This window comes from Podarcis cretensis, assembly GCF_951804945.1.
Source record: "Podarcis cretensis genome assembly, chromosome: Z".
NCBI classification, from domain to species: domain Eukaryota; kingdom Metazoa; phylum Chordata; class Lepidosauria; order Squamata; family Lacertidae; genus Podarcis; species Podarcis cretensis.
The window spans coordinates 36,988,390-37,001,955 of record NC_137184.1 but is presented as its reverse complement, the minus strand read 5'-3'; the positions used below and the strand labels follow the sequence as shown (position 1 = coordinate 37,001,955).

The 13,566-nt window shown below is 42.0% G+C and overlaps 1 protein-coding gene across 3 annotated transcripts in view; it reads left to right on the top strand.

Moving 5' to 3' along the window:
* PCDH11X (protocadherin 11 X-linked) overlaps nt 1-13,566 on the top strand; it is a 777,133-nt gene that overhangs the window by 251,632 nt on the left and 511,935 nt on the right. Inside the window, exon 5 of one of the 3 annotated variants that reach the window (XM_079962398.1) lies at nt 9,688-9,789. The exons of the other annotated variants lie outside the window; for them this stretch is intronic. Within the exon in view, the coding sequence (XP_079818524.1) occupies nt 9,688-9,780 (93 nt within the window). The 3' untranslated portion in view covers nt 9,781-9,789. The remainder of the gene's footprint in view (nt 1-9,687; nt 9,790-13,566) is intronic. 3 annotated transcript variants of the gene reach the window in all.

The window sequence follows — 13,566 nt, the reverse complement described above, 5'->3', positions numbered from 1 at the left end:
TTTTGCTGCCTTAAGGTTTTGTTTTTAAGGCCCCTCACTCCACCTGCAAATGTGTTCCTATGACTGTGCTTCATTTTAGCATTATAAAGAAGCAAGCCTATTCTTTTTATATTTACTTTATATGCCCCACTACAGATTAGTAAAGGTAAAGGTACCCCTGCCCGTACGGGCCAGTCTTGACAGACTCTGGGGTTGTGCGCCCATCTCACTCAAGAGGCCAGGGGCCAGCGCTGTCCGGAGACACTTCCGGGTCACGTGGCCAGCGTGACAAAGCTGCATCTGGCGAGCCAGAGCCACACACGGAAACGCCGTTTACCTTCCCGCTGGTAAGCGGTCCCTATTTATCTACTTGCACCCGGAGGTGCTTTTGAACTGCTAGGTTGGCAGGCGCTGGGACCGAGCAGCGGGAGCGCACCCCGCCGCAGGGATTCGAACCGCCGACCTTTCGATCGGCAAGCCCTAGGCGCTGAGGCTTTAACCCACAGCGCCACCTGCGTCCCACTACAGATTAGCAACTTACATATACATAGAGAGGGAATTCCTCCAACCCGTCCCCTGCACCCCAATTGCTCCAAGATTGTTAATTTTCAAGCCAGTAAGATAGTATTGCGCAGGTGCTACTAATATTATCTGACAAGTGGAAGCCTGTGAAACTTTACAGAAAGCTTTATGCTAATTGATCAGAAGTAGAGCAATAGGAATGAATATGCACATAAAGAGCTTTTATTGAGATGAAATGAAAAGAAATTGAACTATGTTGGCTTACAAGGCTGCAGTATCTCCTTGTGCGTGATTTTAGATATGCAAGTAGGTGTAATGGCTTACTTGCTACAATAGACTGCTCAAGGGGCTTTTTGTTTGCCACACTTACAGGTACAATTCAATCTCTTTCAGCTGATTCTGCGTGTTTGCTGCCTTTGTTTAGTAAGTGCAACAGCTTAAATTTCAGGGGATTTTGAGCCTGATTGCTGTCCTTTTAATTTAAAGACCAAGGCTGGGGGGGGGGGGCAAAGTGGTCTATTGTGTTACCCCAACTTCGTTTCAGCAGCACTGGCTTCTGATTAGTAACAGGGGATTTGCTCCAGTTTGCATTTTAAGGCATTTTCTGAAACAATATGTGAAGGCTATTTTTCAAAATGGGCAAGTTCTCAAACCAAATAGTGTATACAAAACTTCACATATGCCTTCTCATAAAAGGTGGAGTGTAAATGCAATGGATAAAATGAAATGAATAAAATAATGGTTCTAGAATTTGTAGGGACTCTACATTCATGTATTATTCATTATTATTTATTTTATTCATTGCATTTAAACCACACCTCTTACTCCAAGGAGCACAAAGTGATAGGTCTGGTTCTCCCCCATCTCCCTTAATCCCCCCCCAAACAACCCTGTGAGATAGGTTAGGTCTAGAGGCAGTGACTTGGCTTCATGGCCAAATGTGGATTTGAACTCTGGTCTCCCAGGTCCTAATCCAATACTCCAACCGTTACACCACATTGGCTCTATTGTCCAGGTGTCTAAGATGCACAGGGAGCCCTTATGATTACTGCATCCTCTTGCGTGCTTCCTTAACCATAAGCATAATGTCAAACAAGGACTTTAGATATCCACTTTAGATATTCATCTTTGCATACCATCTCACTGTTGCTGTGGCAAGGCTATTTGTGTGTGTGTGTGTGTGGTCAATAATGCTTGTGTAGAGAGACCATATTAAAAAGAGATTTTTGTAATCAAAATTGCAACACAGGAAAAGCTGTTGGAAGCCATAGGGGCCTGAAGTTGTGTATTATGTTAAGCTTCAAAGTTAACTTTACATTGTTAATCACATAAATCTCTTAAATAATTAACATTTGATATTCATTGGGGCTAAGCATTTAGCAGGCTTTAGCAGCAATTAATTAGGTGCTTTCCCCAAAAGTTTAGCAGGCCTTAAAAATAATACTTGTAGAAGATGAATCTCTTAGCATATTCCACTGATTATAGAAACAGACTTTGTTGGTTTACAAGGCATCTCCTCAATCCCACCCAAAGTTGCTGTAGGTACAGGTGGTTTTTTTTTTTTTTTTAAATGTCATTAATTCTTCAAATGCACCACCCCCTACCCATTTTTATTGGATAGGACTAGAGGTCAGCAGATCTTTCCCCTCAAAATCAGGAGTTAACTGGAACGCCTATACCACTCCTTTGCATAGTGATTCCCCTCTTCAATTCTACTTACCTGGATGGTGAAACTGGCAGTGGTGCTTCAGAGACAGCATAAAGCTGCTGAGAGGAAGAGACTCTTCCATGCCCCAGTACTGCATATGTGTGAATCTGTTCCATGAAAAGTCATATATTCAGCTCTTAAGAACAACAACTGGCAGTTGTATACAGTGGTACCTCTGGTTACGTACTTAATTTGTTCCAGAGGTCCATTCTTAACCTGAAACTGTTCTTAACCTGAAGCACCACTTTAGCTAATGGGGCCTCCCGCTGCTGCCATGCCGCCGCCGTGCAATTTCTGTTCTCATCCTGAAGCAAAGTTCTTAACCCGAGGTAGAATTTCTGGGTTAGCGGAGTCTGTAACCTGAAGCGTATGTAACCTGAAGCATATGTAACCCGAGGTACCACTGTAAGAAGAGAAGAAGAAGAGTTTGGATTTGATATCCCACCTTTCACTCCCTTTAAGGAGTCTCAAAGCGGCTAACATTCTCCTTTCCCTTCCTCCCCCACAACAAACACTCTGTGAGGTGAGTGGGGCTGAGAGACTTCAGAGAAGTGTGGCTGGCCCAAGGTCACCCAGCAGCTGCATGTGGAGGAGCGGAGACGCAAACCTGGTTCACCAGATTACGAATCTACCGCTCTTAACCACTACACCACACTGGCTCTCTGTAATGCTTTCAAGTATTCAAAGCACTTTACATGAATTCCATTGTAATCTTTACAATAACATTGCAGGCAGTGGTGTGTGGTCACTGGGCTTCAGTGACTAAGCTAGCCCCCTAAAGGGTCCAGTAACCCTCTTGCCACCTTCCGAAAGCCCGCCTGACTTTGGGGAGGGCTGAAGTATTCTGTCAGACACCTGATGCCTGCTTCCCAAAGCCCAGGAAGCTTCTGCCCAACTTAGGGAAGGAGTCACGATGCTCACGCACATGATGTCCCCCCCCCATCACCCTTACAAGCTGGTGCCTCTGGCCCTAACTGTTCCTCTATGAAAAATTTCATTACATGCCACTGGCTGCAGGGTAAGTCAATATCATTATCCCCTTTACTACAGAAGGCTTGACTGAGGTTGAGAAAAAATGGTTACTTAGTGAGTTCACAGTGAATGTGAGATTCAAACCAGAGATACTCTTAAACCACCATCATTATAAATTTGTCCGTGCAATTTAAACTCCTGCCATCTGTAACTTAAACAATTTGAGAAATAGATTTCTGCTCCTGCTCTGCCCCCCACAATGAACAGCTGAAAAATACCATACTCTCCAAAACATGTGTCAATATTTTTAAATATATAACCAAGTGAAAGGTGCACGTAGTTTTTACATAATAGGCACTGTTGACACTAAGGAGCTCATCTTGACATAAGGTCAAAATGGAAGACTGGATGTGGAGGGGTTTGTTTTTTTAAAAAAATGACTTGCTTTATGCCTTCCTTGAAATAGCTATTTCGGGAGTTAAATACCCAGTGTCCTTAAAGCAGTGTCTTTTCTACTGCTACAATGTCAAGATAACATATTTTTAAATGTCAAGGTGTGTGTTTCTATGTTATTCATGCTTGAGATAGTCTCAGTGTGCCTGCTTTAGGCAACATTTCATGGTTCCTAGTGAATATTACAATTTCTACCTACAACTTTGCCATCTCTTAGAATTCAGGATTTGTTCTGCTTCATCTCACCTAAGGCTGGCCTACTTTGAAGATTGTTTGATTTTTGGCTTTCAAAGTGCTGTAACATTTCACCAGTTACTTTGCTCTGCACTTAACCAGGATTCCTTTGCTTTTGAGTTTAACTGTGAATCAGGCATTTCCCCTCCATTCTGTCTAGATAACTTCATTGTTTATACCACTGGTGTGGATAGCATGTTTCCTTCCAAGGTGTTGTTGGAATTTAGCTCTGATCACCTCCAGTCAGCATGGCCAATGGACAAGAGCAGTGGGAGTTGGAGTCCAATAATATCTAGATGGACATGGCGGGTGGCGCTGTGGTTTAAACCACTGCACTGCTTGGACTTGCCGATTGGAAGGTCGGCGGTTCGAGGCCCCATTGCTCAGTCCCAGCTCCTGCCAACCTAGCAGTTCAAAAGCACACCAAAAAGTGCAAGTAGATAAATAGGTACCGCTCCAGCAGGAAGGTAAATGGCATTTCTGTGTGCTGCTCTGGCTCCACCAGAAGCGGCTTAGTCATGTTGGCCACATGACCCAGAAAAACTGTCTGCGGAAGTGGACAAATGCCAGCTCCCTCAGCCTGTAAAGCGAGATGAGCGCCACAATCCCAGAGTCATTCGCGACTAGACTTAACTGTCAGGGGTACCTTTACCTTTACTTTTAACTATTCCACGGATAACAATACCAAAAGAGTGTTGGTTTGGAAACTCAGTTACTTAGACATTGATTGGTTAGGATCTTCTTTATAAAACAACAACTCCTGGTACAATTTGTAAACATATATTTAATAATACTTTATTCTGTACTGGTCAGTTCTCATCTGGAATATTGCATACAGTTCAGGATGCTACACTTTAATAATGGTGAAGACAATGTTGGAACAGGTACAGAGAAGGACAGTGAAAATGGCCCACAGTCTGGAAACAAGTTTTGTGCAGAAAGGTTGAAGAAAGTGGGTATGTTTAGCCAAGAGAAGAGAAAGCTTGGGTGTGGGTTTGGTTAGGAAGTATGATCATACACTTTAAACACCTAAAGGACTGTCATGAAAGAGGTCAAATCTATTAGGCCTCAATTATAAGAAGCTAGATTTTATTTGAATATTTGGATAGTTTTCTAAAATAGTAAATCTGCAGTCCTAAAAGGGGTTGGGGAGAGAACTGACAGCATGCTGGCCAAGTGGAAGTGAGGAACCCCTCCATCATGTCTTTCTCTTTTTCTCCTTTAGTGATTCCCCCCTATTGTGAATAATGGGGGTTGGGTAGCAATGGTACAGTATATGCTCACATGGTTCTCTTCCTAGAGCAGAGGAATAGCAATTCAGAAGGTTATGGTTCCTTCATGCAACCCATCACACACACCTTTTTGGGCCTTATCTGTGTCAGAGCCATGTGGCGAGCATCACATATGTTTTTGTGGTGGCAGAGAGGGGCCATCAGATGTCAAATCTCCTGCCCCAATATTTGGCATCTCTTTCTGCCCCTTGGAGAAGAGATTCAAAGATTCCTATAGCCCCCAGGACACCTTCATGGACCATAGGATTTAAAGGTGAGAGCATCAATTTTAAACCTTTTCAGACACAGATCCATCTTTAACTCAAACATGCATCTGGATGACCCACCTTTTAACACATTACCCTTTATTTATATGGAGGTAGTGCTGCTTTTTCAACCCACCTTAGATCAAGCTTCAACCTAGTTGTGGGTCATGTTGGTGATCAATAGTTTGTTCTGTTCCTCACTGGAGGTCTTCAAGAAAGGTCAGATAGTCTGTGTTGGAAATGTTCTAGATCTGGATTTCCTGCAGGAACCAGTGGGTTGGAACAGATGGCCTACTAAGGTCCCACCAACATATAAACACATGCTGCCATCAGCTGGAGGCAGAATTTAGCATATCAGAGCATGAACTTGAGGGTTTAAATCCGTGGCTCAAATCGTAGCTCACAAAATTAGAAGAGTGGTCTTAGGCAACCCAGTGTCTGTCAGCTTTTATAATTCCAGTCTAGAATATACAGCTCTTTTGATAGTATGCATGATGCTCTGCAAAAATGCTATAGGATTTTACTATTTTGTTTTATTTTTGTCTCTGGAATAACATCCGAAGGAGTGCAGAGATGGCATTTCCTGTATCTATCTACGCTATATGTTTTGTAGAGAAAGAAAGAAAGAAAAATCATGACTGCCCTATGATTGTACTGTCTGCGCCTGTACAAGAATGTGCACTTTTATTTATTGCTTCAAATCAGGGAAGCAGCCTTGCATCACGATTAAAATGGAGGCCGTCAGTTGTACCAGAGCATTTAGGATTGTATGACAATATGAATAATTTACCACTTGCTGAGGTTTCCCCCTCCCTTTCCATTCCTGCTTTCTTTATATATTCATTTAAAGAAAAAAGTAATTGGATTTCCTGCTATTGAGAATGTGGCAAGATGGTAATTGTAGGTTTAAAGTAGAGGGGGGAGAATTTTTTGACACACATACATCTTGGCAGTAGCACTGTGAAATGGTGTGGAATTCAGGAGAACACATGCCCATAGGATGAAAAACTAATTAACAACATTGTTAGATGAAATGAGGAGAGGCTACCTATTTAAATGAAGTCAGAATATCTGATTATTTCAACAGATCCATCTTTTCCTTCATGGCCCTGACACTGAGTGAATGCAAGATAAGCATTGACCATGTGTTTAAAAGCAGATCCACAACCATACACATTTCTTCCCCCAGGGAATCCTGGGAACTGTAGTTTGTTATGGGTACTGGGGAGTGTGGCTCTGTGAGGGGAAAACTGCAGCTCCCGAGATTCCCTGGGGGAAGTAATGTACTTTAAATTTGTGCTGGATGTTTTTTCAAATGCATGTTGTGAATCTGCACTATGTTTCGAAAATGGCCTCAAAATGGCAAGGAGAATGTTAGCACTCTCCTTCTTCAGTGTAGGGAAAGGAAGGCAACATCGTGGGTCATGGATTTGCATAACATGCAGATACTAATTTCTATGTAAAGATGCAAATCTGGAAACAGAAATGCAATAGATCTCACCATCATGGAGGAAACTGAGACCAAGCGAACAACGTGTTTGTTCCATGTTCTGTACATCCAGGTGTGACCTGTTGGTGGGCAATTTCAAGGTCCCAGTTCCTTTCCCTTCATAAGGGTTTGTATATTTAAATAGGACTTCAACTGGAAAGGCCTTTGCAAAAGGGGATTCCTTTAAAAAGAGAACTGTAACATAGAACATACATAGTGTTTACACAATCACCTAAATAACACAGACATAATTCAGAGAGAAAAGAATTCCAACAACAAAGACCCAGTGTATTATTTGAGAAAAAAGAAAATAGGTTTTGTTTCTCTTACTCTCAGCCATGTACATAATATGGAGGCATTCAACTAAGCATACAACTAAGCATAAAAACTCCCTCAAAACTACTCAGCCAATCAGGGCATGTGCTATTTCAGCTAACATCATGCCACTTTGCCTGGATTTTGGTGAAAGCTGTGAAGGGAAAGAGACCCAGAAGACACCCTGGCATCCATAACTAGACAAAGCACCAAATGCCACAAGATAGTTGCACTACTTCCAATCCCAGAACATCAAAACACCAAGACGGGAAAATCAACTTCTGTGAAATGTTGCTTTGGCACAAGCCTAATTTTACACTGCTAAACCCACTGTACACATAAGGTATTTATGTAGCACCATTTTTGTTGACTGCTCAGGATTGCAAAAGAGGAAGGAAGGAAGGAAGGAAGGAAGGAAGGAAGGAAGGAAGGGAGGGAGGGAGGGAGGGAGGGAGGGAAGGTTTTCAAGTCATTGGCATTACAGTGGTACCTTGGGTTAAGAACTTAATTCATTCCGCAGGTCCGTTCTTAACCTGAAACTGTTCTCTACTTCTGTTCTCATCCTGTTCTCTACTTCTGTTCTCATCCTGAAGTAAAGTTTTTAACCTGAGGCACTATTTTTGGTGCCTCTGGTGCCTATTACAGAGTCTGTAACCTGAAGCGTATGTAACCTGAAGCATATTTAACCCGAGGTACCACTGTATTAAGTTAGAGCCGTTCAGTTCTAACTTAATGGTATTCAAGTCAGTTGAATACCATCCAACTGAGCAACTGAATACCATCCAAATGAGCAGGTGAGGAGAAAGTTAGGTTATTGTCCAAAGGTCAGTGCACGGCCTGGAAGTATTTCTGGACTGCTTGGGGCATTGGCATGCCTCTTTCCCTCCTTAGGCCTTGAGTGGATCACCCTTGAAGACTAAGCATGCAGGCCAAAGGCTGCTGTGGTTCAAGCTTTGACTGGCTAATCCAGGCTACAAAACTCACTATTGATTGTGGGTGAGAAGCAACTTCGTTAGTTATGTAGTGCTATTTTTAGAATTGGAACTTGTGTTGACACCTATAGAAACCTAAAATTAATGTTGACTTTGTTATCTGCATGAATGACAGCAATAAATTAACTCCCCAGTGCAGCAAACGTTAACTTTACTATTCATCTTGACAGAAATGTTGATTCTATTAATACGGATGACTAGAATAAATTGCATGAAGGGCAACGTTTTGTTCATAATGACATTGTTTTCAAGTGAGACGTTTAATACATATTTATTTGCTCCATTATTGATGGTTGCCTCCACTCTGCTGTAATGGAATTCATATTGTATTGACCACGCACTTTTTTTTAAAAAAAGGTAGTTTAAAATAATATTTTTTGAAAGAAATGAAATATCGTAATATCATAACTAATCTCAATAGTTACCAGGATGCTTTAAGGGTGTTTATGAAGCCATCAAAACTCCCGTGAACAATGTACTTCTTGATAAAAATGACAATGCCTCTGTATGAGCATTAATCAAGAAAAATTAGTGTCACAAGTAACATTAATTGGATTGTCAAACTGAATTAAATTCTTTTACATGATTTCTTTCTCTTTTCTTATTAAGCTTAACTAGTGGTGTATATACCGATGAAAATACAGGTGTATTACAGATTGTTTTTACTGGTCCGATTTTCCTTTTCAACAAGTTTCATACTGCATAAGTAGGTAAAACTGGAGCTCGTAAAAGCTTGTTTAAATTTAATTTAAATGGTGCTGAATGTTGCTAGATTTTATGGGTCACTGAATACATTCATATAGTGAGCTTCTGTTTTTCCTCCAGCTGTCTTTGAATATAATGTCAGATACTAAGCCTGAAATTGTCGTGGAATTTTCTAAGCATTGCTTCATCTCCCGCCCCACAAACAAACCTACTCAATTTAATTTAATTTAATTTAATTTTAGGTACTGTGGCTTAAAGCGCCACAACTCTCCCTCTCTCTGTTTTAAAGAGAATAGGATGCCCTAACCCAAAATATCTTGTGGTCAAGTAATTTCCTGCTGTAAGCATAAGAAGTTGGTAGTTACTCCCCAAAAGGGCAAATTCACTGAAAAATCATTCTACACAAACTCTACTGAGTGCTATGCGATGTTGCTATGGGTGGTTTGCTCAGTGTAGGGTCATTGAAATTAATGGCTATGACTAATTTTAAAAGGCCCACTTTGAGTAAAACTTACTTGAATGCTCCCAATATTTGTAAATATTTATTCCCTGTGACCTAGCATTGAGACTGCCACCTTCACAGGATAGGAAACCTGCCTTTTAATGAACATATACTATATATTTTGGAAAGCTCATGGTTTGTTAATTTGGCTGATTTGAGATCAAAAGGCATGTTTCTGCCTATGTCTGGATACCATTGGATACAGTTTTGAATCAAGATGGTGGACTGGACTGTTTAAAACTGCATTGATCTTAATCCAATTTTGCATAATTTTTCCAGAGATCAAGGAGCAGGTATTCATCGGTTTGGATACAAAAGGACAGCATTGCGGAGCCAGTCACAGTCACTCCATCCCCAGGGAGCAAGGCCTAGCTTATGAAGGTGAACAAGACAACATTCTGGAGTTTAAAAATAACCATTGCTTCCAGATGTAGGCAGAGTTTGGCTTAGGCATTGGGTCTATATCCCTCTCAACCTTTGGGTGGAGGGCTGAGACATGACAGGGTCAAGTCTAGGATTAATGGGTCCTCTGCAAGATGCAGGTCTAAACGAATGGTCCTCCCAAGCTGCTGGGGGGGGGGGAGTTCTATGGCCATCTGCCAGACGCCTTGACTTGTTGACTTGTTGACAGAGACTTCAAACTAGACCCTCTAACAGGGTACTCCTGTGAACACACCCTTCTGAGGTTGGGTTGATGCACCACTTCACCTCCCCACCTGATGTTAGACTAAAAGGATTCCACCCAAAGCTTTATCCACCAAAGTTGTGACTTTTGCTATGGGGAAGGCAACACCTGCAAATGGGGCCAATCTGTTTGCAGGCAAATTCCTTCCCAGCTCCGAAAGCGGCAACCATTATTTAACCACAGCAATGTCAGTAAATGCAGTGCCCTAGGAAGGAAGGAAGGAAGGAAGGAAGGAAGGAAGGAAGGAAGGAAGGAAGGAAGGTTAGCATATAAAACCCACAGCATAACTAAATGGGGGGAGGGAGGATTTGTTCTTTGGCCAGCTGCAGTCCTGAAGTCAGTGGAGCTTGTCTTTTTATAGGTTAGGGGCAGACCAGGGTGAAGCCTGCTCCGCTCTGGTCCACTCCCAATCCCCACCCACTCAGCCTGTCCGGATCGGCCAGAATTCAAATATCTGGATGGCGGGAAAGCCCACCACTCCAAGTGGCCGGCCTGGGGGTTCCCAACTGCCAGCCTTCTTGCCCAGCCTTGCTCCCTGGGGTTTGGGGCCTGCCACAACGGGCAACAACAACCACCCACCCCGGGACTAGGTAAGCATTTATTTTGAATCAATATGGCAGACTGAACATTTCAAAACTGCGCTGTTTTTTTTTTTTGGTTTCTTATAATTCCTGAGCAATGCCCGGTACAAGGCTGCTAGTTGAAATCTAAATCAGTATTCTCAACTGGCATGTATTAAGATGCAGGGACAGGAAAATCCTCATAAACAGTGATATAGTGGGTCCTCCTCCATTGTTTGGGAGAGACTTTCTCTACCAGGATTGTCTCCATTCATGGTTATTCCACCTGTCTGCAGGAGAGAGAAAAGTGAGACAGTGGGCCTCCATCCATTGCCTTAGCTGGAAGGAGCTGGAACCTACCCACCCATTTCCATCTTCATCTTCAACAATCTGGCTTAATCAATCATGCAGTCAGTGGGAGGTGTGAGACAGAGATGCCTTCCCCATTAAGTTCAGCTGTGACCAGTGGCAGACCTACATTTTGGATGCCCTGAACCTTAAACTGTCATGGGGGCCCCTTTGCAACCAGCAATGTGGTTTTGGTAACCACTCTTATCTTCTTCAATGGGGTTGTTCCATGACAGATCACCACAATTTCTTTTTAAAAAACTACTCCAATTTTGCTTAAAATTGCTGTACGCCCCATCTTTACAACATCTGTGTTACTGATTCTCAAACTTTGCTATTGTTGGAATATATACAACAACAACAAATGATCAGTTTGAGTTGAGTGATTCAAATCTGGTCTACTAGACCCAAATGTTTTATGCAATGTGGACTAAAATTGTTTCTGGGGCCCCTCTGATATTAGGGACCCTGAAGCTTAAGCTTCTTTAGTTTCATAGTAGATCTGCCCTTGGCTGTGGCCTGTTTCTGTTTAGCAAGCACCCTTCCAGCATGCTCATTACACAGTTTTAGCACAAGGCATCATTAAAGAGTTGATACCTTAAATTTGCATATTTTGCTGTTCTACCCTCATTCCCCTTTTCTTCCCATTATGTCCATATCCTCCAGCATTTCATACAGACAATAGGGGCATTCTTAGGGGCACCCCCTTTCTCACAGCAATAATCATGCCTTGATCTGTGATCCCATCACTCTTCCATTACCCATTCCTGAAGTCTTTTCTCTGCCTGCAATACATTAAAGAAGCTATAACAATTTACCAAAACACACACAGTTATTAAAACACACATAACTCCCAAACCAATTTGGCAAACATTTTTTCAAAACTGGAATTTTGTGTCTATGTGCATGGATTTACATGGAATGGCACTGGAGTAAAAAGAAGCAGCTCTTCCCCACCCCACCCCACTGCCCTGACATAGAAATTCAGCTTCTAGAGATCCAACATTTCCCCGGGATGCAAAATAAGACAGAAAGTGAGTTGGGGTGAGACAATGTCATTGGTGAGGAGGAAGAGGCGACAATTGAGATGCAGATTTGTGTCATTTCTCTTATAGAGTACTTTTACAACAGGTCTGTTGGCCATTATTTCAAACTGCAGTCTGTTCTCTCTCTCTCTCTCTCTCTCTCTCTCTCTCTCTCACACACACACACACACACACACACTTTTCCTTGGTAGAAAAAGCAGTGTATAAAGGAAACCTTTAAATAGTCAACAATATATGTGCACCTCAGTCTTCTAAGAAACGGACTACACTTTACATTAGCTACATAGCTGTGCCTTTTCAGGGCAGATTTGTGGTGGTTGTTTTAACACAGGTATTCAGCACCACCACTCAGCCCAGTATGGATTTAGACTGTAACATGGAGGGCATACCCTCCAACTTTTCCCAGCCCAAATTTGGGACACTCCCCACACACAATGCTGCTGCCCCACCAGACCACCATCTGTGTAAATCTAAACATCCCTTATAAAAAGGGAGAGTGGATGCCACACACAAATGCCAACCCTTTGGACCAGAATCTTTTGCCTTATTTAAACAGCAACTTACTAGATTCTCCCAGGGAGGGAAATTTGGAGTCTGAAACAAGGGGCTGTTTAATTAGAAAGCAGGAGAACTTGATTACATAATATCAACTTCTTCTGCATTCTAACCCAGAGGGATACAAATTGTTTTAGCGTATGGGCCTTCTCGGTAGTGGCGCCCACCCTGTGGAACGCCCTTCCAGCAGATGTCAAAGCGATAAACAACTACCTGACATTCAGAAGACATCTTAAGGCAGCCCTGTTCAGGGAAGTTTTTAACGTGTGATTTTACTGTATTTTTTGTTTTTATGGAAGCCGCCCAGAGTGGCTGGGAAGGCCCAGCCAGATGGGCGGGATATAAATAATAAATTATTATTATTATTATTATTATTATTATTATTATTATTATGTGTGTGTGTGTGTATATATATATATATATATATATATATATATATATATATATATATATATATGCATATATATGTTGATCAAACAAGTGGCCACTATTAGAAAGGACAGTTTAATTATGCAAGGGTTTAGTTGAATCTGGAAAGCAGCCTGGGGACAACATTTTTACAAACGCTTCCACATGTCAGCTTGGCATCCGAAGCCAAACACTTGTGCTATGAAATGAAGGCCGAAGCAAATACTCTAAAGAAAATGCTTGCAGCTTGGATAATGACGAATTGTTCTTTTAAAATCATCATTTCCTTGCCTCCTAAATGACAGCCCACAAGGATTCATTTCTTTTTTCCTTTCTTAAAAGAAGAAAAGAAAAGGCATATACTACAGCTTTCCCAGCCAACCTTGGAAGCTGCCTTGTACTAAGTCAGACCACTGGTCTGTCTAGCTCAGTGTTGTCTACATTAAGGGTGGGGAATCTGTTGCCTTCCTGATATTGTTGGCCTGCAACACTTGAGCTTGAGCCCAGGAACATAAGGAATGCAGATTCCTATTCTAATCTATGCTGATTGGCAGCA